Source organism: Diaporthe batatas, assembly GCF_019321695.1.
Source record: "Diaporthe batatas strain CRI 302-4 chromosome Unknown Contig00001, whole genome shotgun sequence".
Classification (NCBI taxonomy): Eukaryota; Fungi; Ascomycota; class Sordariomycetes; order Diaporthales; family Diaporthaceae; genus Diaporthe; species Diaporthe batatas.
Genome location: NW_025408548.1, coordinates 4,135,917 through 4,163,171, shown reverse-complemented (window position 1 = coordinate 4,163,171; position 27,255 = coordinate 4,135,917). Strand labels below are relative to the sequence as shown.

Sequence of the window (27,255 nt, the reverse complement as noted above, 5' to 3'; positions counted from 1 at the left end):
AATAATACTTTATTATTTAAAATCTAAAATATATATTAATATAATATAAGTATTTAGCTTTATAGCCTAAATAAATGTAATTTATATAAGTACTTTTAGTATTATTTTATATAAGGATAAAGTACTTATTTAGTAGTTTTTAAATAATTTTTATTATAAATTATATATTTTCTCTTAAATATATTATTAAAGAAGAGGTATATTATAATAAAATAAATATAATAAAATTAATTTTTAATTTTAAAAGGTTATAGCTAGTTAATATTATTAATATACTTTTAAATAAGGTAAAAGGTATTTAAGTTTTTATAAAAGAGATAATTATATTAAAATTTATAATATTATTAGAAGCTATAAGTATTTTACTTAAATATTATTAAGGAAATAATAAGTATTATTAAACTTAATAATATAAAGCTATTAATAACTTAAATAGTAAATTTAAGGGAGGTAGTATATTTAATAAAATCTTTTTTAAGGGTAGGTAGTAATTAGCTCTATTATTAGAAAGAGATAAATAATTATATATTTTTATTATTTATTATAATAACTTATAATAGAAAATTATAAAGTAAATATAATAAATTTTAAATATATATATTTAAGGAAAGGGTGTTATAATAGTAGGATTAAGGGGGATATAATAATTAAAAATAGGGTGGGGAAAAGTTATAGCCTAGTAGGTTACTACTTAACGTATAGGGGGTGGAAAGTTGGAGTGGGGTAAGCTAAGTGGAAGTTGGACTTTTGAAACAGTCCACGCTGTGCGCCTCCCTATAGGCTCAGGATAGGGGACTCAGTCGGTAAATGAGCCTTTTGGAGTGTGTGATTTGTGTGAAACTCGATTTTCCATTGCCTCCTAAGATTTTCATCCTCATCCCCCCAGTCTTAATCGCATTAAAAGATTGTCAAGAAATAGCCGAGGACTCCAGTCCAATTGAACGACTGGACTTGGCTATGCCATGAACGCCTGTATCCTTCAGCAATTCCAGACCTCCAGTGTTTTAGATGAGTCCCCTGTCGTCGCCACTTAAAAGAGCCAACGGATATGATGCAGCAACGATGGTAAGAAAGACACAACTGTGAGGTGCATCTGCCGAGTGGGTGATATTAATGGGTGCAATAGTTGTGAAGGAGTCAGATTCCCGTTCCGTGAAAACTCCACGCCTATGAATGCATGATGAGATATGTCGCAAATAAAAGCTAGCGAGGGTATAGGAAACTGTCTAGCTGCTGGTCATGTGCTATTTTTTCTGGGCCGGCAGATGGTAGTATCCGCCCATGTAGGTGTTGTGGACTTGTTGTCCTATTCAAGTCTGGATCCCGGACCTCTTGGGCGGCACCGAGACGATCGGAATCACCGGTAATCAGGGGCTGGCAAGGCCATCCCATCCGAGACTTTGATTGGGAATGTACGCCGGTTTGTGACAGCAAGCGCTCGTGCTGGGTGTGGTGTTCCTGGCTAGGAGCTGGTGGCATTGCTGAGAGCAAGGTTCAGCTGGCCGGGGCCACGCAAAGGTAGCGGACAAAACGCGACGCGGGAAGAGAAGCACGAGAACTTACTTGTCAGGCTGGCGCTGTTCCGCCATGGTATGGCCGACCCCCAGACAGCTCAATCGCTCTGCGCAGGCTGCTAACTTCGTCCGCCAGCTCGGCATTGTGTCTCTCAACCCTCGCAAGCCGCAAGCTGAGGTCTTTGGAGTCTGCCTCGGCGGTTACACGCCATTCGATCTGGTCCTTGACCTTCTCCTCTAGTTGCTGTATGTAGTTCCACAGACCCTGCTCTCCTTGAGAGTACATGTTCGCGGGGCCATCGCCGCTGTTGACATGATTGGTTGGACCGGTCGACATTCTCACGTGACCGTGGTCTGGTGCCGTTGCTCCGGAATTTTGTTGTTGGCCTTCAACTGGATCAGATTGGTGCTCGAGACAGGCCGCTGTATCTGCTCGCGGTAGCTTACCTTGTGGTGGAGGTAGCGGTGCCCCGGAAGCCGTCTCCCTATCAGACCCACGACCGACGTATTGCTGTTGCTGATACTGGCCAGTGGAGCCCGGGGAGTGTTGTCGAATTATGGAGCCCTGATCGTGCACAGCAGGACTAAGAGGCTTGGGGCTCTCGGTAATGCCTTGGAGATTCAGTCATGAGTATCCGGTGCAACGGAGAGGTGAAATCTTGGCAGTGGCAGAGGGCACAGGGGTTGTAAGGGAGAGAGATGGACCTACTGGCAATGCTGTTCACTAGACTTGATTGAGTTGTGTTTGAGCCGGCGCTGATGGCACCGCGCTCACCGGGCGGAGGGTAGAGCACCCCAGTAGGCCCTGTTCTGGGTCCAATGGGAGGGTATGTGCGAGAATGTGGTCCAACGGGTTCAGGGGAACCGGGATTAGGCTGTGCCTTCATTGCGGGCAGGCTGATCCGCCGATGCTCTTCGTCGACCATGTCCACATCACCGTTACCCTCGTAGAGAGCAATTGATGGATCATCACCATCATTCCGAGGCACTCCGTCGTAATCGGCCTGGTCGCCGTAGCTTCCCACAGATGCCCGGCGCCCGGCGCACCCGCCTGCCCCCTTGCTGTGGCGGGCGAGCGCGTCCCCGCGCGCAAACTTGCGATCACATTTCGGACATATGTGAGGCTTCTCGCCCGTGTGGAGTTTGCCATGCCGCTTCAAGTCATGCAGACGCCGGAATCTCAGGTTGCAGGTCTGGCACAGGTAAGGCTTCTCCTGACTGTGCGTCAACAGGTGACTCTTCAGATTGTGGTGGCGCGTAAACTCGGTATCGCAATACGGGCACTTGTGCTTCTTATTCGACGTTGAAGCATGCTCCCCATTATTTGGCAGGCTATAGTGGCGCTCCGGAGGCGCTGGAGCGCCCATTGCTGCACCAGGCTGCAGAACCCCCGGGAAAGACAGCGATGTCGGCGTCTTCTCCTCCGTGTGCGCCTCGGGCTGTGGCAAGACGAGCTGGCGCTCGCCGCGGGAATCAACCTCCATCGGCGCCGGACTGCTCAGGACATGCTGGCTCCCGGTAGCACCGGCAGGGCCTGCAGCACTATCTGGGGTGATGTCTGTCCTCGCATCCGACACATTAGGTTGAGGTATTGTGACGGGGCCACCGAGAGCCTTGGTGGCCTCGGCGGCGAGGGCCATCTCCTCCATGTTTGTTGGCGCGTCTTGCGGGCGACTTATTGCCATGGTGCCTCCCGAGAGGAGCTCATTCAAAGTCCTGTGGTTTGGGTTCTCGCTGACGCCGGGCGGATTGCGCCTCTTGTCCTCCTCCCTACGGCGTCGCTCCTCCTCGAGCGCAGCGACGCCGGTGAGCTGAAGCGGCGGCGCGGATGCCTGCGCCGAGAGGCCAAGGCGGGCGACTTTGGCAGGGGAATATTCGCGCCGGCCTGTGGCTGTGGAGGTGGGCGAGGAGGGTGATTCGTCGCGTGGCCTCTTGAGGGATAACTGGTTGATGTCACCGGCGCGGGGATCTGGAGACGCAGTCGGGAGTAAGGCTGGGGCGGGTTGTCGCTGCGGTTCCTGCTGTGGGGGTGGTGATGGTGCGGCGGCGGCGGCGGCGGCGGCGGAGATGGAAGGGAGTGGTGTCGCAATGGGCCCGGTTTCCGGTGCCATGAGGCTTTACTTTGGGCAAGCTCTTGAGGCGAACAGGTAGGATGGCGGGGACGGGGACGGGGACGGGGACGGGGACGGGGACTTTTGACAGGGCGCACCCGGCGTTGGCGTCTAACGCGACTGGTCGCGCATGGGCATGCGCATATCTAATAAGGCTGGCGCGGAAGCGAAGCGAGGTGGGAAGCGGCAGCGGGAGGGTTGAGGGTGGAAGTGACGGAATGGCGAGGCTGTGGCGTGGCGCGACTCTGGGGATCGTGGCGCGAGCTCTGCCCGGGGTGGCCCAAGGCAGCCTGAGTATTTGTGGTCTTGGGCGGCTAAGAGGGACTGGGGCTGTGCGTGAAGACGGGGCTCTGTCTGGTGGGAACAGAGGCGCGGCTCGGTAATATTGTTGCTACTTGTGCCTGTCCCTCGCTCGCCCTTGTATGAAACAGGCGGTGGACCTCGTACAGTACCGATTCAACGACCGTGCCTCGGTGGTTAGTTGCGTAATGAAAGTCGATGCGGCCGAGCGTTTTGCAGGTCCCACTGGGCCGGGCCGGGCTCAGCTGCTTGCCCAGCTGCTTGCTCGTCTTGTTTCCAGCGAGACTTTGGTCTGGTTGGCTGGCTGTTTTGTGTCCGCTTAGGGGCGCGGCCGAGAATAGGGGAAATTCGAGGACGGGATTGTGTCGTTGTGTGCGAGCAGAGTGTCTGCACGTAGAATGCCAGTGTGAGGAGTGGCAGAGGGAGATCGGGGGGGGGTGCGTGCGTGTGCGTGCGCGTGCGTGTGGATGTTGAGGTAAAAGGCAAGGCCTTAGACCAGCTGGCGCGCAAACTTTCAATGCCAAAGCCGTCCCAGAGGCAAAGCTGACCAAAGAATTTGGAAGGGCCGACCCTTGGAGTGACGGCTGGCTGGCTGGCTGGCCTGGCTGACAGACAATACTCGTAGTACCCAGGTGGGTGGGGCGAGGTAGGTACAAGTGTGTGTAATTGGACAGACAGAACAGACAGACAGACCAGACAGACAGACCAGAGAGACACCAGACGACCCGGGCAGGGTACCTAGGCAGGCGGTGCAGGCCCAGGTGGCCGGGACGGTAGTAGTAGACGGGTGGGTGGAAGGGTGGTGGGCATGGAGTTAGTTGCATACCGAGGTACTGGTTGGGTGTGCGCGCCTCCGTTCCTGTCTAGGAGGATCCTAGGGATACGCATCTAGTCAAGTATCCACACAGGCCGGTACTTGCCAGCATGGGCGTGCAAGCATACACACACCACAGTACAGTACCTATTGCTTGCGCACCGCGTGGTAGCAGCGACTGAGCTGGGCAGGGGACGGGAGTCCTCGGTCAGGAGGAGGAGGTGGTGGTGGTTGTGGTTGTTGGGGGGGGGGGTGGGTGGTTTCCTCAGGAAAGGCGGCAAGATCAGCGCTGATAGCGGTAGCAGTTTGTCGAGGAGAGGCGATAAATGACGAGCACCAGCACGAGGACTGTCGCTGACTGGCAGGCTCGCAGGCTGGAGGCGTACCACGGTACTGGGTGGCCTCGATACCTAGCTTACCTACACTGCCTATCTAGGCTCATTGGCTCACAGGCAGTTGCCTAAGTCGCCTGTGTTGGATTCTATTTCATCCTTTTCTCGGCACTCAGGCACAGCAAGACTTGTTTGTTGGCGTGGCGGCGTTGCTGCACACCTGTGGCTGGCTTCGTGACTGTCTGTCTGCCTGGGTCTCCCAGGTTTCCAGGGTATAAAACGGTCACATACCGAGTTCGTGTACCTACCCTAGGTAGGTACATAGGTAGGCTGGTAGGCCAGCAGGCCAGGAGGGCAAGACCCCAGCCCCGCTAGGCCACGTCGGGGTGCCTCAAGAGGGGCAACTGCTCCGACCCTGTCGTCTGCTGGCCCAAAGAGGCAGGGACCTGCCACTAGGTGCCGCTGCCAAGCCCCGTCCCAAGTCATATTCGGCAAGCCCTGGCAGCCCTTGGTCGGCCCACCCCTACCCGAGAAGGACCTACCAAGATATTATTGCCGTCCTGCCTGCCTGTCGGCCGGTCGACATCATCGCACGTGCACACAAGCAGCCCAGCCGAGCCGCCTGCGTGCTGTGGCCGATTTCCACATTGATGGCTGGACATCTGGAGTGGCTTGTTGTGCCCCACCGCCCAGCTAGTATTGTGCAACCCTGCGAAATGACCCTCTTCTGGGAACTACAGTAACCAAAAGGACTACTGGAAAGCCAACCGGCCCACCGAGGTGACTCGACGTTTGAAGGGAGGGAGGTTGCGGGACAGGCGCAACGATATGTTTTGCCTATTAAATGACGGTTTTGCTTGCAGAAGTTGCCGCACAACTACATCTCGTGATTGTCATCTAGCCACAAATCGGAAGCACAGGCGCGTCTAGCCATCATGTCCTTCTTGTGCTGCAATCTTGCAATTAGGGTCCCGCGTGTGTTTTGCCCCCCCCCCCCAAAATACTATTGAGCTCTACCTCGGCAAGAAGTTCTCTTAGTGTGTATCGTAAGAAGAGAGAGTCCACGTAGGCAGACAAAGCACCGATTAAACTCCTTCCTTTCTCACACCGATGATATCCAGCCTTCTATCGCTAAACCAGACCCGCAACGCCTGACACCCTGCCTCCTCGTAGACGCTTCCCCTGCGTCGCCATGCCACCCTTCCATGCCGAAAGGCAGTCCAGAGAAACACCGAAAACAGCGCCCGGCTTCAAGCAGTGATTTAAATCTTTCTTTGTGAGAACAATGTGCCGTTTTAGGCCACATCGTGGCTAGCCGTTGACTCCTTGGCAACTCACTCCACAGGGGGATACACAATGCTGCTGTATCCGCACCAACTCTGGCAGCCGATCTGCTTGCCGATCATGCGGTGCGCCTCCTCCATGACTCTCGAGGGAGGGAGCTCATCCCATCCGTCTTCGTCGTCTTCCTCGTCGATAAGGAGAGGGTCCCTGCGCTGGAGTTCCACGAGAACCCGCCGTCTCATCTCCTGGTGGAGCATCGAAGACAGCCCACAGTTGTGGTGGTGGCCGATCTCGAAGCCCATGATCTCCTCGCCAGTCTGTCTCATGGACGTCTTGGCGAAGGCGGCCAATGGACCCCCGCCGCGCACGAACGCCCAAAGCATGAAGGAACCCTTGCGCAACAGCTCTTCCTTAAAGGCTACTACCTTGTAGTGGGTTCCCGCAGGGTCCGACTCAAACATCCTTTCATAATACCTACAGTTCGTTAGCTAAATCACTCCGTTTCCGTGCCAGTCAAATGGAGGATTTGACCCTGTCCTAGCGGTCCTCGACATCACGGGTTCTGTTCGAGATTCACCTAGATAGACGCCCCATCCCCCCTGGGGCGGTATCTGCTGGGAAGGTACTTACCGCGTACAGCCCTTCATCGCTCCCTCGCCCAGGGTGAGGAGCCAGGCGATATCGATCGTCTCAAGTCCACGAATCATCTCGAATTGAAGGTTTCGGTGGACCGTAATAGCCGAGTGTTGCGCCTGGGCCTCCTCGCCGAATGCCTCGATCTTATCAAGATCAATCTCGTCGATGACGCTGCCGATACTGCCACTGCCGGATTGCAATGAGCACAGCCGCCTGATCAACTGATCCTGGACGTGCAGGACTTCTGGCTGCGTCTCCAGGTCGCTGAAACGGTCGGCCATGTAGAGAGCGCGCTTGAGGCCAGCCTTGAACTTCACGAGAGAACAACCAGGCAGACCGAGTTTCTTGCCATCATCGGTAAGGAGGAACCCGCTGTTCTCGAGGATAGAAACCATCCGCCGCTCGCGCAAGTCCAGCTCCTGAATGGTGGCAAAAGAGTACTTTCCCACGATTCGGCATCGCCTCTCGTCCTCAGACGACAGAACCTCGCCCAAAGGTGGCATCAGGAACATCTTCAATTTGGCGATGACTATGCTGCGTTCCTTGCCTGATATAAGTTCCTTGATACCCTGCTCTACGTTAGCATGAGCGCTCGCCCCGCAGTTAACAGCGATCCAGGAACAGACTAATCCATGTCCAGATACTTCTAGCGCAAATGTGGTATTGCTGGCAAGACGAAGGGGCCTGGCCGGAATGGCCGTGTACGATTGGTGGTGAGTGGGTGTCTATGGGTCAAGTTACTGACTTACCTTGTTCGTCTGCATCAAGGTACTCAGTGTCGCTCGGTCGCAGTGATCAGCGATATCGAGCATCAAATCTGCACTGACTCGTTGACTGGCCATGGTGAGGAGCGAGGGCAAGCGCTAAGATAACACAGAAGCGATTCAGTATAGCAATGCAGTGGACGTAAGACGGCTTCGTGCTATGCACCGGGCCAAAGGCGAGAAGGTTGCAACCAGAATCAAGAAGCTGTCGAAGGTTGAACCCTTTATGGTGCGGCGCAGCCACTTTTGTATCCTCGCGGGTAGTGGCTGAGAGGACATGAAGGTGTTCGAAGTCGAGATCCATTCAGGTACCTTGATGGGCACTCACGGCTTTGAGTGACGCGGTCAGCCCCCCTTCCGGTTTGTTGAATGGGTCGCAGTCGCCATTGTTTTGCCGTCGTGTGCCAGTGGATGGAAGGAAGGCCCATGACAATTGTCTCATTTGAGTGTGGGCCACTAGGGCTCTTTCTTGTACTCAAGCTTGAATGTTCCGACACGCACCAAACACAATGGGTCACTTCCGTGGTGTGAAGTTACTGGTCGCCCACGCTTCACCCTGTGACTGCGACTGTGACTGTTAGGTTTGACGTGGGACACCAGAGATCAGAAGGAGTGCCAGAAGGGAAAGAAGCTTCGCAATTCAATTGTCATTTCCGGTCATGGCTGCTCTGGCCAAGAGAGATGGATGCCCGAGATGCAAGCTTTGTACGACCTCGTCGAACTGCTGTCACAAGATCTGCGGCCATGGTAAGGTCCGTCCAGACGTGTCCAGAGGTATCTAGTCGTGGAACGTCTTTAAAGAAAAATATTGTCGTTAAGTTCTTTCTCCAAAGACCGCATCCCCCTAATATGCAGGCCATGGTCGACCTTTTCGACGACGTAGGTACAGTGAGTGCATCTGTACGGCGGCGCAGGATGTCGTCGTCCGTTGCATTTAGTCAGACACGGCCCACACACGGTTTGTTTTTGGCTGGGCTCGTGCAAGTCAGGACTTCTCCTTCTGACCTGACATTGGAGGAAGACCGTCCACCATGGACCGTCGCGATCCGACGTAGGAGCGGGAGCAACCCACCCCTGAAGGATTCGGGAGCGAGTGAGACGCAGCAACTACTTTTCAGACTGAGCCTTGCCTTGCCGTGAGGATGTTTGAAGTCGGTCGGTGGGGGACCGGAGTTGTCCCTGCACCGGCCATTAGGGCAGCTTCCTCCGCGCCTGGGACGCCGCTGAGCACCAGCCGTCCATGAGCAGAAAACCCTGGGGTTGTCAATCCGTATCAGACGTGGGGCCCGGCGCATTTGCCAGCGGTCCAAGAGAGCCGCGCCCAAGTCCCAACCTGGGTCTCTTGTTGAGTTGAGGAAAGGATGCTATATTTGCTTTCAGTTTCGCTCCTTTACCTCGACGGTCTTGCCGCCCACGCTCCCAAGCGATCGAATCTTCTCAGCCAATTCGCCGCCATTATCCAACTCTGCGATATCGTCGGAGCCTCCAATGCTCTTGCCATTGATCATGATGTTTGGCACCGTCTTCCGGCCCGTCATCTTTGCTAACCTGTCCTGTATCTGCCTGCCGAGCTGATGCACATCCAGCTCGACAACGTAGGGCTCGGGCGTGATGGAATACTTGTTAAGGAGAAGGGCCTTTGCCTTCTTGGAAAACTGGCAGTAGGTCTTGGAGAAGATTATGACTGCGGGTAGTGTCAGCGTCTTATGATGCAAAGCCTCGCAGCGACCTGACAAGCTCATACCTGGTGACTTTTTGAGTATCTCGTTGATGGTGGTCTCGACCTCGTGGTCCTCGTCAGTTTCCTTCTCTGTGAGCTGATTGCCGGCCTTGTCTTTCGACGTGTCCTGTCCGGCAGCCGAATTGCCCACGCCGATGACCTTGTCGGGTGCATCAGGCTTTGGTGCCTTTGCATTGGCCGAGTCCTTTGCTTTCTGTTCAGCAGCCTTAAGCCGGTCTGACATTTCCTTGGCCAGCTGGGCATCGTCGTCTTTATCGCTCCCAGGCTTGGAATCGAGGACCGACTGCTGCTTCTTTTGGCCGCCGCGCGCTCGTTCCAGCTCACTCTTGGTCCGGTCGTAAAAGTCCCCGAATGTCCTCACGTCTGGGCTTTGCGACTGCCGTAGCTGAGAGGTGTAGACCAAGGTCATTACTACGATGGCGATGACGCCTACGAGGAGCAGGCGCACCCGCCGTGCCGAAGGCATGGTTGGTCCCTTTACTTTGTTTTTATCCTTGAAGTCAAGAAGGTAAATCTGGCGATTGGTTGTATCGAAACCGGTGGCCTGTAGGCGTCGCTGGCGATTGGTCGGTCGGTGCTCCCAGTTCTGCCCCCTCGAGTGGCTCGTGGAAGGGGACTTGGCTGTCGGCTTCCGTTGTTGCTAGTCGCGAAGGTTCCTGCCAGCCAGTGAGAGATACTGAGTTGGAACGTGAGTAGAGTCGAGCCTCGCAGGCCGTGAGCGCGTGGGCTGTCAGGCCAAGGAAACAAGGATGGAGGTATTGATGTCGTGTGCTGCAGGCAAGGGAGCTTGGGGATGGGATGCCGCCGGGCCGTAGCTGTTCAGGTTGAGACGACGGGGGCCTCGGGGGGGGGAGGCTCACAACTTGCAGGTAGCAAGATGAAGTGGTTCTCGGTTGACTTGTCGGATTGGCATCCCGTGGAGAGGCTGGTCGGCGGCGGCTCGTGTTTTGGAAATTCCAGCTCGCGGTCCAGGATGCGGTCGAGTCCGCGGCGTGGACACTGGGCAGGTAGGAACCTAGGTACCTGCTTAGGTAGGTGAGCTGTCCGCGCGCCCGCCCCGGCAGCGCACAGAAGGGGCTGGGAGGCGGGATGGCCGAGTGGAGAAATGCTGCAACGGCGCGCAGCTGCCAGCTTGGCGTTTTGCACCTGCGCTTGCGCCTTCTGGCGCCGATCTCAACCTCGGAACCTCTCGTCCTGACCCTGCCTGCGAGTTGCCGCTTTTGAGGACCGAGACGAAACGCAAAGAGGTCGACGCTCCTCAGCTCTTCCAGTCAAGGCACGACCAGCGAGTTGCTTTTCCTGCCGGCTGAGACATACCAGTGCCGTCGCCATCTTACCACGGGCAGAGGACTGTTGGCTGGTGGGTATGCATTCTGGCCCTCAGACAACGCTGTGCTGCTGTCTGGCCACATGTGTGCCCGCCACCCGAGGAGGAGATAGAATATTGTCATTCATACAACTGCGGAGCATTTGAAGTGAGAGAACCAAACCGCCGCTCCTAGTGCCTCTTTGCTCCGCACCGGCCCGTCTCAAAGTCAAAGTCGGAATCACTGCCGTGTATAGGACAGAATAGCCCCGGGTCTTGGGGCCCTAGAGCTCGGAAACGCGTCGAGCAGTGTATAGACCCCGGCGTGCGGGAGACTCGGTTCCTATTTCTTGTTTGCCAGGCCATACTCATAACATACGCTCAAAATACACTCAACATGCACTCCAGGACCTCAGCCTCGTAGCTGTGCTCTGACATCAATGAGCACTTCAGTCTCGCTGCAGTGCGGAAGCCCGCTCCCTACTAGGTGCTAGGCCACGACAGGGGATTTTCATATTCGGGGGGCTATCCGATTCAAGCATCATGTCCCGGACATTAGATGTTGGCCAGTGGACCGGGCAGGGAGCTCCCGTCTCACTCTTTGCTATTTGCCAGCTATGTCTCGTTACATCAGCGAGCCGTTCATGTTCACCGTCGACAGGATAAAGCATATTGCCACACAGCTGATGCACGAGACGGAACAGAAGCACGCATCCTCAAGAAAGACCAATGCATGTGACCGCCTAAACTCGCACCGACGGGCCATTGCGGAATAGTGATGAAGAAGAGGCACAGACGCCCTGGAGAGGGTGTATAGATGACAAAGCCGTGGCGGGAAGGGGCACGGGGGCTGCGCTTGTTATTGCACCATTGTGCCTGGGCGAGATGGGGGCAGGTAATCAGGTGGGCTGCCGTTTTCGCGTCAGCATCTAGAGAGGTCGGTAGAGAGGCTGGCATTGATGGGTCTCAAAGTCAAGTCACCCGCAGGGACTGAGTGTGGTGCGTAAGTACTTAGTGATGATGGGGTTTTTCCCGCACGTGCCTAGGCAGTTAAGCCATCTCCAGTTGGAATCCCATCAAGATACTTAAGTACCCACCTATGTACCTAGGGTAGGTAAGTTAGGTACTTGGGTACCTACACTAGATAGATGTCTAGTAGTAGTGGGTCGTCCGCGGCGGCGACTCGTACCCACCAACGGACCGGGCCGCAATACACGGCCGAGTGTGAATCATGCTGCTGGGAGAGTTGTTTCCATCTTGAGCCCTTGAGATGGGTGCTCCAAATGCGCTTGAGCGCAGTGCGTGCACAGAGCGATGACAAGGTCCACCTGATAGGGCTGGAACATCGTTAGACCATATGTGCGCCGGACACGCTCCCAACCCAGATCCAGATCCGCTGTCCCGCGCTCCGTGCCTGTTTCCTGCCGGGAGGGGCCACCGTGTCGGGGTGTTGTCGGGGTGTGATCGTGAAAGCAGCTTACTGTGCAACTTGCATGCGACAGGAATAACGTGCGGGGATCTTGTCAGGGTCCTTCTCCTCATTAGTCTCGGCGAGATCTCGCCTCTCAGTCGGATTCCACCGGCCACTAAGGCGTCATCAACATATCGCGCCCATCCAGGGTCAACCTACGTCCCAAGCGTAAGTAGTCTAGGCCGCGGGTTCTCGAACAGCGAGCGGCCTTGAAATAAAACACCTTCCCGCACCTGCATCTGAGCTCGCCCTTGGGCTCGAGCCCGGACTTTGCTTCAGCCCAAAGCCTGTGAACCGCCCCCAATCACCAACCATGAGCACGCCCAACAAACCGACGGCAAGCAAGCCCGCCGAGGGTGTTCCCTTCTACACCCCTGCCCAGGTCCCCCCCGCTGGCACAGCCCTTGACTTTGACCCTGAGAACCCGTCCAAGACACCTACAATCTTCCATCCCCTGACCATCCGGGGGGTCAAACTTGGCAATCGGTTTGTGGTTTCGCCCATGTGTCAGTACAGCGCCGACGATGGCCATCTCACAGACTGGGTGCGTACTTGCAGCTTCCACCCTCCCCCCCCTTGGGTCTGACACAGGAGACACTGACGGGTGGCCAAGCATCTTGTCCATCTCGGCTCATTCGCCGCGCGCGGCGCCGCCCTCACCATCATCGAGGCAACCTCGGTGCTTGCCAATGGTCGGATAAGCCCCGAGGACTCGGGGCTGTGGAAGGACAGCCAGGTAGCGCCGCTGAAGCGCATCACCGACTTCATTCACTCCCAGGGCCACAAGGTCGGCTGCCAGCTGGCCCACGCAGGGCGCAAGGCCAGCACCGTAGCCCCATGGCATCGTGGCAAGCCGGGTGAGGGGCATGTCGCTACTGAGGAGCTCGGCGGGTGGCCTGACAATGTGTGGGCGCCGAGTCCCGTCTCATTCGCAGACACATTTCCACGGGCCAAAGAGATGACGGCACCGCAGATCAGCGAGACCATCGAGGCGTTCGCTGCGGCTTCGGAGAGGGCTGTCCAGGCTGGCTTTGACTTGATCGAGATCCATGGCGCCCACGGATATCTTATCAACCAGTTCATGTCACCTCTCAGCAACGTGAGGAAATACCCCAATCCGTGCACAGTCTGTGCCTTGCTGACCATCTCGTAGACGCGGACGGACGAGTGGGGAGGCTCCTTTGAGAACCGCATTAGATTTCTCGTTGAAATCATCAAGGCGATCCGCGGCGTCATTCCTGACACCATGCCTCTCTTCCTCCGGATCTCCACCACTGAATGGATGGAATGGGATACCAGGGATAGTTGGGATATCACGCAGAGCATTGCACTCGCCCACATGCTCCCCGAGCTCGGGGTTGATCTCCTAGACTGCAGTTCGGGCGGAAATAACCACGAGCAAAAGATCAACCTTAATCCATTCTACCAGATCGACCCAGCCGCCGCGATACGGCGAAGCCTCAGGGAGGCAGGCAAGACCCTGCTCATCGGTGCGGTGGGTCTCATCACGACACCAGAAATGGCCAAGGATATTGTACAACGCGAGTGCTTGTACACGGTTGGTGAGGACCCAGAGAAGGGCGCTATGGACTCGGTGGCAGTGGCAGAACAGGGCGAGGACAGGTCCAAGGCCGATGTAGTCATCATAGCGAGACAGTTTCTGAGGGAACCAGAGTTCGTCTTGCGGACGGCGCAGCACCTGGGGGTAAAGGTCAAGTGGGCAAACCAGTACGGTCGAGCTGGTTGGCCGGAAAACCAGAAGGTGTAGCTGTGACCAGCCTCCGGCTCCTAGTATATTATGAGAGGGGAGTCCTCGATGGTAAGCACCACGTCGTACAAAGCACCCATCCATTGCATAATAAACGAACGTGCTCAGCGTGCACATGGGGCACGAAACCATTGCGTGAGGCAAGGCGCCAGCCAAGTGGTCAGGATACAATATCGGCGTCGCATCGAATGCATGAGCTGGGTTTGGCTGGGTAATACTGGGGACAATCTGGAGCATTCATGGACACCGGTAACTGAGCCCATATCTTGATCGGGAGACTACCTCGCCCATCTAGGTGACTTTGCCTTGGCTGATCATCCGATTTGGAACTGTCCATTGATGCCCAGTTGACGCGGGAAGACACAAACCTCACTTCGCGGGAGGATCGCCCTTCGGTATTCAAGCTTGTTGCACACTACAGTACTGGACAGCGAGCACTATTGTTTCAAAGGTTCGTTGCGAAGGGATGCAGACGCCACTTGGAACTCTCAGGTCGTCGCCCATTCGATTTCCGGTCCCCAGAGCGCCCTTGCTCTCCTGCAACGACTCACACAACGTTCTTGAGAGCCAGGACATAATTCGGGCCCGGTAAGTGAGAGACGCCTCCGAATGCGGCAAAAGACATGCACCTTCACGATTCGGCCTCAGCCTTTGCTCGCTCAGCAGTCAGCTCGCTCTCAACGAGTGATCTCAGGAGCTGGATCGCAACCTCCCGGCCCAGATCAATCGAACTGTTGTACAAATCCGCGGGCTCTGGTCTGACGGCCGGTACATGCATGAACAAGACTGTCTTGCGCTTCTCAGCGCGGTGACAGGTGGCCAAGCTGTTGAAGTATATGTAGTCGCAAAGGAAGTGACCTGCGTCTTCCGATGATTTGAGCGTAAGATTGTCCTGTGTATTGCCCACGTTAGATTCACCCGGACCCCGCTCCAACCGCCGACAGGACGGCCCAGCTGCACTCACCGGCAAGTACGATTCCCATCTCCTCTTGATGTCTGCTACGTCAAGATCGGTCACCAACTGAGCAGGGATATCGTGCCAGGGGTAATCGTCAGAGGAAGAGTTCTGGTTGGGCAGCCTCTGATCCAGGTCGGGGATCGTGTAGTCGTCCCTGTGTCCAAGTCGTTCAAGAACGTACTGCTTCTTAGACGACGCCATGCCGATATGTAGCACGTAATCGATCTTCTGGACTCCTTCGAATCCGGGCTGCCACAGCTTTGGAACGAGGTGCCGGACGGCCGAGTACGTGACACGCACTGGCTCAGGGTGAAGTACGATTCGGACCGGAGGCAGAGGCAGGGACCCGCCACGGACGGCGGTTGAAGACTTAGCATTCAGGGGAGGTAGGTATTCTGGTAGCGAGGAGGCAATGTCCCAGCTGGGATTCCGAGGAAACTCATTTTTAAACGGCTACATGTGTACGATAAGCAACTGCGGCCAGGCGGGTCAAATCAGGCATGGGTGAAGCAGACTTACCCCGAACCCAGTGACCAGGATGGTTATTTCGTCGTGGGACTTGTCTAAAGAGCCCATGTTGTCAGGGGTCGTCGAGGGCGAATGGCTGGAAGAAGCAAGGAGGTGATTGGGATGGAGCGTCGCAGGTACGAGAGCCGACGGCGTGTAAGAGGGTTTGATGTTCTACCCAAGCCCCCCTGCGCGGCCGGGAAGCAGCTGGTCCGACAGAGGAATGGCCGCGAGACCGGAGTGGAGGAAGAGGCAAGGTAGGTAAAAATACTCTGTGAGAAGTGTCAGCATTTCTGTAGGTGGGTAAGAGTTCGCGAAGTTCGAGACGGGGAAGAGCACCCCGGGGAGGTGGGTGAGGGCTGGGGCGCCTGGGTGACATGGGTGACTGTGGGGGGGGGGGGGGCAGAAGGATGGGGAAACCCAGTGGCTGGCCAGATGTGCCTGCCTTTCCGCGGTATAAACACCTACCTACCTACTTGGTAAGAAGCCTGGGAGGGACTCGGTTACCTGTCCGGGAGCCACGATGTGGTGGTAGCACGCCAATGGGTAAGACGAGCGGCGTGCGGTTGGAAGTTGGTTGAGGAAAGGGTGTGCTGGCTCTCTGCACGGTTCAGAACGAATAAAAGAGGGTGCAGATGCAAGCCCATTTCCCCATCACCCGTCAACCAACCCACCCCCACCCCCGACCTCTTTTCCCCGCACGCCCGAAATCCGCTTTATGCTTTTGCGCATATTTCTTTTTGGGTGTGGGGAGAGGGGCAGGAGGCCAGGTAGCATGGGTTGCGGCAAATTTACCTGGACAGCCCAATGCAAGCATATCAGGATGAGGTGGTTCGGTGGACTGGTGCACTGGCCATGGATCTCATTACAATACACAAGACGGTCTGGATCCGGTCTGGCCAGGGGCAACACAGGGCCTACTGGCTGGCAATGCCTGGAGGCTGTGTTCTGTGTTCTGTGTACCTGCACTAGTAGACATCTTCTAGAAGCCTTCTTTGGCCCTTCCCCCAGTCCTGCCGAACGATGCAGCTGCGGGGTGTCCTGACCGAGCAGTCCGGGTACTTAAGTGATATACCTAACTACCTAGGTACCTACCCAGATAGGTACTATACCGCACTCTAAAAGGTATTAAAATATAATCTTTAAACTATTCCTTTTATTTTAAAATAATACCTTAAGTAATTTTTATTATTTTATAACTCTTTTATTAATTTTTAATAATAATTATAAAATATATTTATATTATTTTAAAAATATTTTTTAAAGTTTAAAATATATCTTTTTTAAAATAAAAGAAGTTAATTAAAAGGTTTTAAAAATAAATAAAGTAAATAAAAAGTTAGTTATAGTTTTTTTTAAAAAAATATTAATAAAAATAAAATAAAAATATAATATTAAAAGATTTTAAAAATTAATATTTTTAAAATACTTATTTTTAAAATACTTATTAAAATAGATTTATAAAGTAATACTTATAAATACCCCAGCTAAAAGACTATAATTCTAAGTTACTTTATAACTTAAAATTTACTACTTATAAGCTTATATTATTACATTCCCTCTTTAAGGCCTTTTAAAGTTTATTAAAACTAAAAATAAAAATATAGTTCCTAAATAGTAGAATATTAATTTATAGTAACTAACTACTTATTATTAAATTAATATACTAACCTATAAAAGGCCTAAAAATCCATAATATAGCACTAATTTCTAAGATTTATAGATACTGTCAGAGACGTTTGTCACAATAAGCTGGTACTAGTGGGGCTCCGATATGGTGCCGGCGAAGGACGCCGGTACCGGCGCCCCGGCAGCGCAGATACCCCGCCGCGCAGGCGCGGCGCTGGCTATAAGAGGATAGAGGGAAACCAGAAGGTCTAGAAGGAAGGAAGGGAGGTAACGATCAGTAGCCCACTACTACCTAATATACTACTTCTCCCCTACGCCTACTCTACGCCTACGCTGCGTGTGCCTATTTACTCTACTCGTGACCCTTCGCCCTGACAGTCTGATCGTTCTACCCGTCCTGGGGAGTAGACCGTCTAGGACACCAGCATGGCATCAGCATCGCGCCTTACACGCTCGCGCACCGGCACCACCGCGCCCGAGCTACAAGGGACCTACGACCCCCATGAGGGCGGCCAAATTCCTTACTCCCAGGCGGCGCAACCCCTCCCTGACCCGGCTTCGCCCCGGCCCAGCGTCGAAGACGCGGCGCACGACAGCCAACTCACAAGCGCACAACTCAAGCGCAAGGAGAAGGAACTCGACCAACAACTCGAGGATGAAGCTATCCGCCAGCGCCTTCGTGCTAAGCGAGCCAAGCTCGCACTGCTCCTCCGCAGCGAAGGCGAACCCGCCCTAGTCCCTGCCCCAGCGGCCCCTCCCGCACCTAGGGACGCCACCCCCCCCCGTCCCGAAGCGCAAGGCGAGCTTGACCTACGCAGCGTCGCCACCGCGCCTGAGCCAAGCTACCGCCCTGGCGGACTCCCCGCCCTTGCCTATGGCGGAGAATCTTATATGGCCCTACGAACCTTCCTCCTCGACCTCCGCTATCACCTTCGCCTATATAAGATCACGGAGTCGTGGGAGCAGGTGGGCTATGCGGTGCGCTGCTTGAAAGGCGCGCCTAAGCGGGATTGGATTAGCTTTGCCACAAGAAAACAAGCACAAGGCATGGACCCCCTCGCTACCCCCTTCGCAGACTTCGAGGAGTTTCTGCGTAACCAACTCTCTGATCCCACCACGCGCGCTATCACCGCATCCGCTACGCTCGCGACAATCCGACAAAGGGACAACGAGTCCGTCATGAGTTTCCTACGTCGCTACCAGGAAGCCGAGATGGAATCCCCCGACAACCCTGCGGAGTCGCACCGCGTGCACGACGTAATCAACAGATTCAAGCCGAGCATTCGCATGGCACTCTGTGCGCAGGCGCAACCACCCGCCACATGGGAACAAGCAGTTGGCCAAGCCCGGCGTATAGAGGCTGTAGAAGGGACGATACCAACCGGCGATAACGCAGCGCCGCCGCAACCCCGCCAAGCTCCTCGACCCCCTCCCACGTGCTATACCTGCCAACAAGTCGGGCACATCTCTCGGTACTGTAGGAATACACCCGCAGCGACAACGAGCCAACCACGCGTCTGGGACGCCCCTACAGCCGCTCCCACCCAGGCTGCCAAGAAAGAAGCAACACCCCCGTCCTCTCAACCAGCCCCCTCAGTGACTTGCTACAACTGTCACCAGCGAGGACACTACGCCAACGCATGTCCTGAGCCGCGCCGAAACAACTGCTACACCTGCGGGTCGACAGACCACGCTAGCGGTCAGTGCCCGAACGCCTCCTGCCGTAACTGCAAGCAGAAGGGCCACATTGCCGCTCGGTGCCCCGGGACCCTCTCGGAGACCAACCAACAACCCTTGGGGTCACGAGTACGCCAAGTAACCGGCGGCGCCGCGCCAAATAAGCGACAGCTCCGCGTCGGCATGCGGGTCAGGATCAACAACCACATGGAACCCTTCCGAGGCATTATTGACTCGGGATCGGAGGAGAACCTCATCAGCCGCAACGCTATCGACGCGTATAAGCATCGGTATTATTTTGAGGACGGACCGCAACTCATCAATATTAGCAACGACCCAATCCCCTCCTATGGTAGCTGCTCCCTCTTCATCCAAATGACGGACTCCTGTGGCACCACGCGTACGCAGCGCCACCGCTTCGTCATCGCGGACCTACCCAGCGAAGACATTATACTCGGCTTTCCCTGGCTGGAGGCGGTAGACCCGCTCATCCAGTGGAAGCAACGACAATGGCGCTTCTCCCTACATGAGGACCAACTCAGCGTTCACACCTCGAACAAGCCGCTCCCACCCAGCGCCACCGTTATGGCCATCTACTCCCATCCTATCCTCTCGAAGGGCGCGGACGGCAGGGACGAGGACCCCCCAGCCGCGCCCCCACCGCGCCTGCCAGCCGAGTACGCTGAGTTTAAAGACGTCTGCTCGGAAGAAGCCGCGCGCACCCTCGCCGAACACACGCCCACAGATCACAAGATAGAGCTAGAAGAGGGCGCCCAGCCTCCATGGGGACCGCTGTACCCCCTCTCAGGCGCAGAGCTAGAGGTGCTCCGGAGCTACGTGGACGACATGCTCGCACGAGGATTTATTAGGCCATCCACCAGCCCAGCAGGCGCGCCTGTTATGTTTGTGCCTAAGAAAGGAGGGAAGCTACGCCTTTGTGTCGACTATCGCGCGCTCAACCGGCTTACACGCAAGGACCGCACCCCGCTACCCTTGATCTCTAAGATCCTGGATCAACTTGGGAACGCAAAAGTATATACCAAGCTGGATATTAGGGAAGCGTACCATCGGGTTAGGATCCGCGCAGGCGATGAGTGGAAGACGGCTTTTCGCACGAAATATGGTCACTTCGAGTATACGGTGATGCCGTTCGGACTGACCAACGCCCCCGCAACGTTCCAAGCATATATTAACCGCGCCCTCGCAGGGCTTGTGGATGTGTGTTGTATCGTATACTTAGATGATATCCTCATCTTTAGTAGCGATGACGAAGCGCACACAAGGGATGTACGCAGCGTTCTGGAACGCCTACGTCAATGGGGACTATATCTGAACCTTGAAAAATGCGAATTCAGGACTACCCGGGTCGAGTTCCTTGGGTTTGTGGTCACACCTGATGGCATTGCTATGGAGCGAAGTCGCGTCGCTGCCATCGAGGAATGGCCGCTACCCCGCAGCGTTCGCGAAATCCACATCTTCCTTGGGTTCTCAGGCTTCTATCGACGGTTCGTCCGGGCATACTCTAGGGTAACCGCACCCCTAACCGACCTCCTAAAGGGTGGCGCCGCAGGGCCAATTGAGCTCCCACTCCGCGCAAGAGTAGCGTTCAAGCACTTAAAACTACTCTTTACAACAGCCCCTATCTTGCAACACTTCGTGCCCTCGCTGCGCACACGTCTCGAGACAGATGCGTCTATCGAAGCCATTGGATCGGTTATCTCACAACTCTCCCCTGAAGGAGCCTGGCACCCGATTGCGTTCAGGTCACGAAAGCTGACCCCTGTGGAGCAACGCTATGGTGTCGGTGATCTAGAGCTGCTTGCTATCGTCGATGCCGTCGCGACTTGGCGCCACTACCTACAATACTCGCAGCACACCGTGACCGTCTTGACTGATCACTTAAACCTGAAATATTGGTATGTGAAGAGGAACCTCTCTGCGAGGCAGCTGCGATGGCTCGACGCCTTAGCGGCGGTGGACTTGGTGATTGAATATAGGCCGGGGGATAAGAACCCGGCGGATGGCCTATCCCGCAGGCCTGATCATGCCCGTGGGGACCAGGCAGAGACTGAGCTGCAAAGACCCAGCGACTTCGTGACGCTGAGGGAGATGGCGGACCGTGGCTGTAGCTGCCGGAGCGCAGACTTACACTCGGAAGAAGGGGGCCTCGAACGACGCGGAGAAGCAGCGTTGGAGCGCAGGGTGCGCTCAACGGCTGTAGCCGCTTGGGACCGAAGTGCACATTCGGATGCCCTTCCACGTGGAGCGGGGGAGCGAAGCGTGGTAATAGCGACAACGCAGCTCGAGCGACCTATGACAGCGCACCTGCAACACCTGCAGCAAGAAGACGTTTTTATACAGGGAGGGGCATGGCGCAAGAGGCGCGAGCGACGCGGTAAAGCTGGGAAAACATGGCGACTGAGAGACGGGCTGCTTTGCTTCGGCAATAGGGTCTATGTACCGGACGACCTAAACACACGAATGGAACTACTGCGCACCTATTACGACGACTGGCTCGCAGGGCACCTTGGTGTTAGCAAGTCGATTAAGCTGCTCGCACGCAGCTACTACTGGGACTCCCTTCGAAAAGATATGAAACAGTATGTTAACACGTGTGTAGTCTGCCAACGCATAAAGGCGCCCAAGCATCGACCGCTTGGCTTCCTAGCGCCGCTATTACCGCCCCAGCGACCGTGGGAGGAGATCTCAATGGACTTCATCACAGGCCTACCCCCATCAATCAACCCACGCAATAATAAGCCTTGTGACGCCATCCTTGTGGTAGTGGATCGCTTCACGAAATACGCGGTCTACATCGCGACGACCACGCGGCTAACAAGCAGCGGCCTAGCGGACATCCTCACCCTACACATCTTCACTGTATTTGGGATACCCCAGGGGATCGTATCAGACCGAGGCAGCCTCTTCACCAGTCACTTCTGGGCGGGACTCTGCGCGAACTTAGGGACAAAGCGGCGCATGAGCACCGCCTTCCACCCGCAGACCGACGGCCAGACGGAACGACAAAACCAAAACCTCGAACACTACCTCCGCGCATATGGGAACATTGAACAGAGTGATTGGGCGCAGCGACTACACTTCGCACAATTTGCGTATAATAACTCTGAACACTCAACAATCAAGGCCAGCCCTTCGTTTGCACTATTTGGCTACAACCCAGCAGCACCCACCGACGCACCCCCACCACGAGAAACCAACGTCCCAAATGCAGTCAGGGCCAGCGAGGATATCCAGGCCGCACACACCCGGATCACGCAGTGCCTGCACCACGCCAACGCCGAGTATGCGAAGTGGTACAACCGCCAACACCTTGATGTGAAATTCGCGGAAGGCGACCTGGTTATGATGTCGACAAAGCACTTGCGGCAGAAGTGCAGGAGCAGGAAACTCGCAGATAAGTATCTAGGCCCATTCCGCGTCCTCGAGGTGATTGGGAAGCATGGCCTTGCTTACAAGCTGGACCTACCCGCACAATATCGCATCCACAATGTTGTCTCTATCACCGCTTTGAAGCTATTCAGGCCCCGCAAAGGCGAAGCGCCCGCGCCACGACCTGATGTTGAGGTTGAACAAGACGACGTCTTCGAGGTGGAAGCTATTCTGGGGCACCGAGGGCCACGGTCGGCACGGCAATACCTCATCCACTGGAAGGGCTATAGCCACGATGACGATTCGTGGGAGCCGCGTTCCCATGTATCGGACGACTTAGCACGGGAATACGAAGCAGGGATCAAGAGGTAGTTGGAAGCGCGCCAACGCGGCGCCAAAGCTGCGCACACAGCGCAATCTGCATTTGTTTTTTTTACCCGCACAAATATTTTGTGCGCCCACCCACCCGGGGATTTAATGTCGCCCCTGCGACAACCCTGCGCCGCACCCGCGAGGGCGCAGCGCGCCCACCCACCCGCGTTTTTTATGAGGTTATCGCTCCTCACACACCCCCAGGTTACTCCTCCTCATCGTCCTCCTTATCCTCCATCTGCTCCTCGCGGAGCACGCGCAGCGCCCGCGTCTCGCGCGCAAGCTTCTCGAGCGCAACGACACCGCGGCGAACCAGCGACATGAACTCGTCCTCCGCGACCACCGGGGCAGCGGCGGGCGCAACCTGCGCGGCCGCAGCGACCGCACCCTCGGCGGGCAGGAGGCGGATCGCCTCCATGAGGCGCTCGCGCTCACCATCCCGAAGGAAGGCCTGGAGCGGCTCACGCACGGCGAAGGGGATCTAACGCAGCGCGCACGCAGCGGGTCAGCAGCGCACAGGAAAAGGGGGACCAGGGTGTACCCACGGGAGTGCAGGTCCGGTTGCCATGGCTGCAATGGGCGCAGCGCTTGCCGGTGCCTAAACGAAATCGCATTAGCCGCGTGTGCGCAACGCAAGCACGCAGCGAGAGCGCTGCGCGAGATATATGTCTTACCGGTCTGGTGATGGCAGCGATGAGTGCTGTCCTTCTCGAGGTGGCGCACGCAGCGCGCGCACCACGCAGACGCCGCGCGCGCGGGGCCAGGCGCTTTCTTGACCTTCTTGCAAGGTGGCTAAAGGCGCAGCGTCAGCACCTGGTGCGCCCAGGAGGACCGCAGCGGGGGCGCAGCGCGAATGAAGCGAACCCGAGTACACTCACCTGGGGGGCGGAGCCACCGGGAGAAGCGGGAGCGGAGGAAGACTAAGGCACCTATTAGCGAGAGCCCAACGTAAACGCAGCTCACACACTGCGTAAGCGCAGTGTTATGAGGGGATGCAACTTACAGCGGGAGCAGGAGCGCCAGACATCTGGGAACCCATAAGAGCCGTTAGTATGAGGCGCAAGCGCCGCGAGTGCGCCGTGTGGAAGATGCTAGGGGGACTAACGTTGGTGGTGGTTGTGGTGGGTGACTAAGGAGATGAGTTAGTATGGGTGCCCGGCTCGGACGGCGCGAGTGCGCCGCGATGGCGACAAAAGGGGGGACTTACTGTTGGGGTTGTTGCTGCTGTTTCTGCTGCTGCTGCTCTGCTGCTGCTACCGCGATGCGTCAGCGCAGCTCTCGCGAACTGTCGTATATAGGGGGGTACTCACCGCTCGACTGGTCGCACTAAGGGGGAAGGAAGGAGAAGGAGGAAAGGGGATAGGGGTACAAGGGTTTAAGTATGAGGGCGGGAGGGCGCCTCGCCCGCATCGCGGCAACGAAGCTATTCAGAACAATAGGCACCCCCGACAATACGGCTCGCTATTCAGGACAATAGGAAGGGCGACAACAATGGGACGGAAGAAGGATTCCTTGGAGGCCGCGACTACCCCGCTCCTCCGCGACGCCGCCGCCGTGCCGGCCCAGCCCCGCCGAAAACCCCCACATCAACAATACCCCCCGGTCGCTATTGTGCCACCCCAGGGCACGGCGCGCCACGGCCCGGCCCCTCCACTCCTAACCCGGCCCCGACCACACTACGGCAACGCCACGATAACACCGCGACACCGCACCACTACCGCTCCTGAGGGCAGGAGCATGGAAGGGAGGGCAGCCTGTCAGAGACGTTTGTCACAATAAGCTGGCACCAGTGGGGCTCTGATACGGTGCCGGCAAAGGACGCCGGTACCGGCGCCCCGGCAGCGCAGATACCCCACCGCGCAGGCGCGGCGCTAGCTATAAGAGGATAGAGGGAAACCAGAAGGTCTAGAAGGAAGGAAGGGAGGTAACGATCAGTAGCCCACTACTACCTAATACACTACTTCTCCCCTACGCCTACTCTACGCCTACGCTGCGTGTGCCTATTCACTCTACTCGTAACCCTTCGCCCTAACAAATACCTACTTCTTAACTATTTATTAAATAAAGGCTTACCTTTACTCTAAGTACTATAAGGACTTATTTTAAAGTAATTAGAAATTAATTAAAGATTTTTAAACTATAAGAGCTTAAACCTACAACCCTAGTTAACTTAAAATTAAAATAAATCTATAAAGTAATATCTATAAATATTTTAGCTAAAAGACTATAATTTTAAATTATTTTATAACTTAAAATCTACTACTTATAAGCTTATACTATTACACTTATTTTTTTAAAAAAAATTTATTATTTAAAAGTTTATTAAAAAAAATTATTAATAGTTATAACTATTATTAGAAAGGGTTAATAAGGAAATGATATATAAAAAGTCCTATATTAGCGCTATGGTATGTAGGTAGGGATGTCTATGCACGCAGGTAAGAGCCCAAGAGCATAATAACAGCGGCACCTGCGGATTGCCTCGACTACAATGACCACCTGGGCATGCAAGACCACACCTTCCACTTGTCTCTGGGCTCCTCTCTACTCAGACTTATTCGCTGTCGAGATGAATGTGCTGCTCTGTAGTTTGAACGGTGCTAACATCCGACAGGCCATGACAATCTTCCTGATGGTGGCCACTCCTGCTTGTCTTCTGCCTCCCTCAGCCATCGTTTCATGGTGCCTTCCTCGCCTTTGGTACCAAAGGGCCATACCTGCGCGGCGTGTGCGTGTGCATCCGTCACAACATGAGATTTTCTCCAACTGAGGAGACCATCTTGTGTCAGCCTTGCCCGGTTGAAAGAACCTTGGAGGTCACTTCCACCCGCATCCGTGCTGCCATCCATGTCTTCAGGAAGGCACAGCTGATGGGCTCTTCCCCTGACGCAAATAGGTGACGGGTAGCACCTGATTCGCGTCGAGAAGTTGAAGGGGAAGGAAGCTACGATCAAAACATGCCGTCTCGCATGGTATCTACCTAGACCGGTATATAAGGGTGAGTCCGCCTCGGCCGCGGGAACAGTGGAGGTGAAGTCCTCAATCATCCGCCTCATCCAGACCAAAGACGAAATTCCAGAGACTATTACCCAGAATTCTCTTACCGAAAACTTCACCACTGTTACATAGCATACGCATAAACGAGCCAAGATGCACCGCGTCACGTCCGTCATCCTCTCTATCTCTAGCCTCTTGGGCACTGCCATGTCGGCTCCCACCCGTGTCATGACATCCTCAACCACGGCGGCGCCGACCCACGTTGCACCATCCACCTGCACCACTTATTTTCCTTCTGTCATGCGGCAGCTCGACGAATCTGCCCCGAATGTCAAGCGGGCCAATACGGCAAAGGAAACGAAGGCATTCCATGTGGCCCAGTCCGTCTCGTTTGCCGACAACATCAAGTTCGACCACATTCACCAACACGTCGTCTTCGACAACATCGCCAGCGGCTCATGGGATTGCCAGCTCATGATCTCTTGGTACGTATCTCTGCTGCCGGCCAGCCTTCAGGATGGCTGGCGATAGGGCTAACCGCTCGAGACAGGCCATCCTCTGCCGCTTTGAATGCGTACTCTGTCTCCAGGTCGGGCAACTTCGACTCCGGCCCCATCAGCCTCGACGTCTATACCGCTTCCTACAATGCTTCCTCCCTTCATACTCACCCCAACCATGATGGCTTCAAGGTCGGCATCCCTGAGCCATCGCCTTTCACAACCTGGCAATCGATGGCAACCGCCTTGAAGGCCCCTCCTACAGGTCATACCCAAAGGCCCCACGGTGAGGGCAATCAAGTCTCCGTGACACTGACGCGTTTCGGCACTATTGGTGTCAGCCCCGGTGAATATGGAGTGACCATTAATTCTATGGCCTGTCCCCAGGCCCGCTCAGATGGTACATTGCAATTCCTTTTTGAGATACCTGATACCGACACTCGTAATGCGAGTGTTAGCTTCTTGGGGAGCGCAGAAAAGGGCGCAGGCGTCTACCTGCTCGCCAACTGCTAGATTGCAGTCCATGTGCTACTAGTATATTCTGGGGGAAGAGGAGGGTGGGCATCAGGTTTCTGGAGCGTGTGGCGGACGCTTTGACGCGGAGCTCCTCGAATAGTTTCGCTCGTTTGAGGAGGTATTCATTTTTTCCCTCGTGGTGCCTTGACTAATGATCCGGTGGTCGAGGGACGGCGAGGTTGGTAGGGATCAGAAGAACGAATGATCATCATCGCCAGTATGGTTCATGATGGCTTGAAAACAATTCAGAGAGATTCAAAGACCCCCAACAATGCTCTAAATTAATGACCCAGACCCTCGATCTCAAGTGCTCCATCATCAAGGCCTTGTTGAGTGAACCCGCATGAATAGCAGGCGCCATGTCTCCCCTGCCCAGCCAGGCTGCAATACGACCACCGCTTTTCACCATGTAAACAACACCTTAGCATCAGGCTCGTAACTCTTCCTGAAGTCAATTCATATGGCCTGTACCGTATGGTAGGCCAAATCATGGAGCATGTCAGAATACTCACCCTACTTAAGAAAGGCATGCCATGGCTTTGACACTTTCTTGAGAATTTCGTGCTGCCCATCTGACTTGATCTGACGAGGAAGAAGGTGATCCAAGTACCCAGGTAGAAGCTATTGGTTGCGTTCAATGTTGTTATTCTTATTCCGTATGCATCCGAGGA

The 27,255-nt window shown here is 55.0% G+C and overlaps 6 protein-coding genes across 6 annotated transcripts; 1 reads left to right on the top strand and 5 right to left on the bottom strand.

Moving 5' to 3' along the window:
* Window positions 1–581: 581 nt before the first annotated feature.
* On the bottom strand, window positions 582–4,761 carry KVR01_000838 (uncharacterized protein). Its single transcript, XM_044794487.1, has 3 exons — window positions 2,224–4,761; window positions 1,564–2,126; window positions 582–1,481 (listed from the first exon to the last, which is right to left on the bottom strand). Exons 1-2 carry the CDS (start codon window positions 3,623–3,625, stop codon window positions 1,567–1,569), a joined length of 1,962 nt encoding a protein of 653 aa, XP_044650787.1. The 5' UTR covers window positions 3,626–4,761; the 3' UTR covers window positions 582–1,481; window positions 1,564–1,566.
* A 1,644-nt stretch (window positions 4,762–6,405) lies between these two features.
* KVR01_000311 (uncharacterized protein) lies at window positions 6,406–8,034 on the bottom strand (the record flags this gene model as incomplete). Its single annotated transcript, XM_044788135.1, has 4 exons — window positions 6,406–6,829; window positions 6,986–7,560; window positions 7,741–7,854; window positions 7,948–8,034. 4 exons carry the CDS (start codon window positions 8,032–8,034, stop codon window positions 6,406–6,408), a joined length of 1,200 nt encoding a protein of 399 aa, XP_044650260.1.
* Window positions 8,035–9,131: 1,097 nt separating this feature from the next.
* KVR01_000244 (uncharacterized protein) lies at window positions 9,132–9,962 on the bottom strand (the record flags this gene model as incomplete). The annotated part of the gene is made up of 2 exons (XM_044786728.1): window positions 9,132–9,439; window positions 9,500–9,962. The coding sequence occupies 2 exons, from the start codon at window positions 9,960–9,962 to the stop codon at window positions 9,132–9,134; spliced, it is 771 nt and encodes a 256-aa protein (XP_044650193.1).
* A 2,292-nt stretch (window positions 9,963–12,254) lies between these two features.
* KVR01_000460 (uncharacterized protein) lies at window positions 12,255–14,305 on the top strand. Its single transcript, XM_044782130.1, has 3 exons — window positions 12,255–12,817; window positions 12,887–13,372; window positions 13,427–14,305. The coding sequence occupies exons 1-3, from the start codon at window positions 12,587–12,589 to the stop codon at window positions 14,039–14,041; spliced, it is 1,332 nt and encodes a 443-aa protein (XP_044650409.1). The 5' UTR covers window positions 12,255–12,586; the 3' UTR covers window positions 14,042–14,305.
* A 2-nt stretch (window positions 14,306–14,307) lies between these two features.
* On the bottom strand, window positions 14,308–16,132 carry KVR01_000555 (uncharacterized protein). Its single transcript, XM_044782817.1, has 4 exons — window positions 15,975–16,132; window positions 15,519–15,778; window positions 15,006–15,452; window positions 14,308–14,933 (listed from the first exon to the last, which is right to left on the bottom strand). The coding sequence occupies exons 2-4, from the start codon at window positions 15,573–15,575 to the stop codon at window positions 14,673–14,675; spliced, it is 765 nt and encodes a 254-aa protein (XP_044650504.1). The 5' UTR covers window positions 15,576–15,778; window positions 15,975–16,132; the 3' UTR covers window positions 14,308–14,672.
* A 6,647-nt stretch (window positions 16,133–22,779) lies between these two features.
* KVR01_000433 (uncharacterized protein) lies at window positions 22,780–23,613 on the bottom strand (the record flags this gene model as incomplete). Its single annotated transcript, XM_044784134.1, has 5 exons — window positions 22,780–23,055; window positions 23,120–23,172; window positions 23,249–23,366; window positions 23,453–23,494; window positions 23,578–23,613. The coding sequence occupies 5 exons, from the start codon at window positions 23,611–23,613 to the stop codon at window positions 22,780–22,782; spliced, it is 525 nt and encodes a 174-aa protein (XP_044650382.1).
* Window positions 23,614–27,255: the final 3,642 nt, after the last annotated feature.

Bases quoted from the DNA above. Each gene is read 5' to 3' on its own strand.
- KVR01_000555 (XM_044782817.1), bottom strand. From the start codon at position 15,575: ATGGGCTCTTTAGACAAGTCCCACGACGAAATAACCATCCTGGTCACT. The intron at 15,453-15,518 runs GTAAGTCTGCTT...GTACACATGTAG, and splicing joins TCCTGGTCACTGGGTTCGGG to CCGTTTAAAAATGAGTTTCC. The intron at 14,934-15,005 runs GTGAGTGCAGCT...GGCAATACACAG, and splicing joins GATGGGAATCGTACTTGCCG to GACAATCTTACGCTCAAATC.
- KVR01_000838 (XM_044794487.1), bottom strand. From the start codon at position 3,625: ATGGCACCGGAAACCGGGCCCATTGCGACACCACTCCCTTCCATCTCC. The intron at 2,127-2,223 runs GTAGGTCCATCT...TGAATCTCCAAG, and splicing joins TCTAGTGAACAGCATTGCCA to GCATTACCGAGAGCCCCAAG.
- KVR01_000460 (XM_044782130.1), top strand. From the start codon at position 12,587: ATGAGCACGCCCAACAAACCGACGGCAAGCAAGCCCGCCGAGGGTGTT. The intron at 12,818-12,886 runs GTGCGTACTTGC...CGGGTGGCCAAG, and splicing joins ATGGCCATCTCACAGACTGG to CATCTTGTCCATCTCGGCTC. The intron at 13,373-13,426 runs GTGAGGAAATAC...ACCATCTCGTAG, and splicing joins TCATGTCACCTCTCAGCAAC to ACGCGGACGGACGAGTGGGG.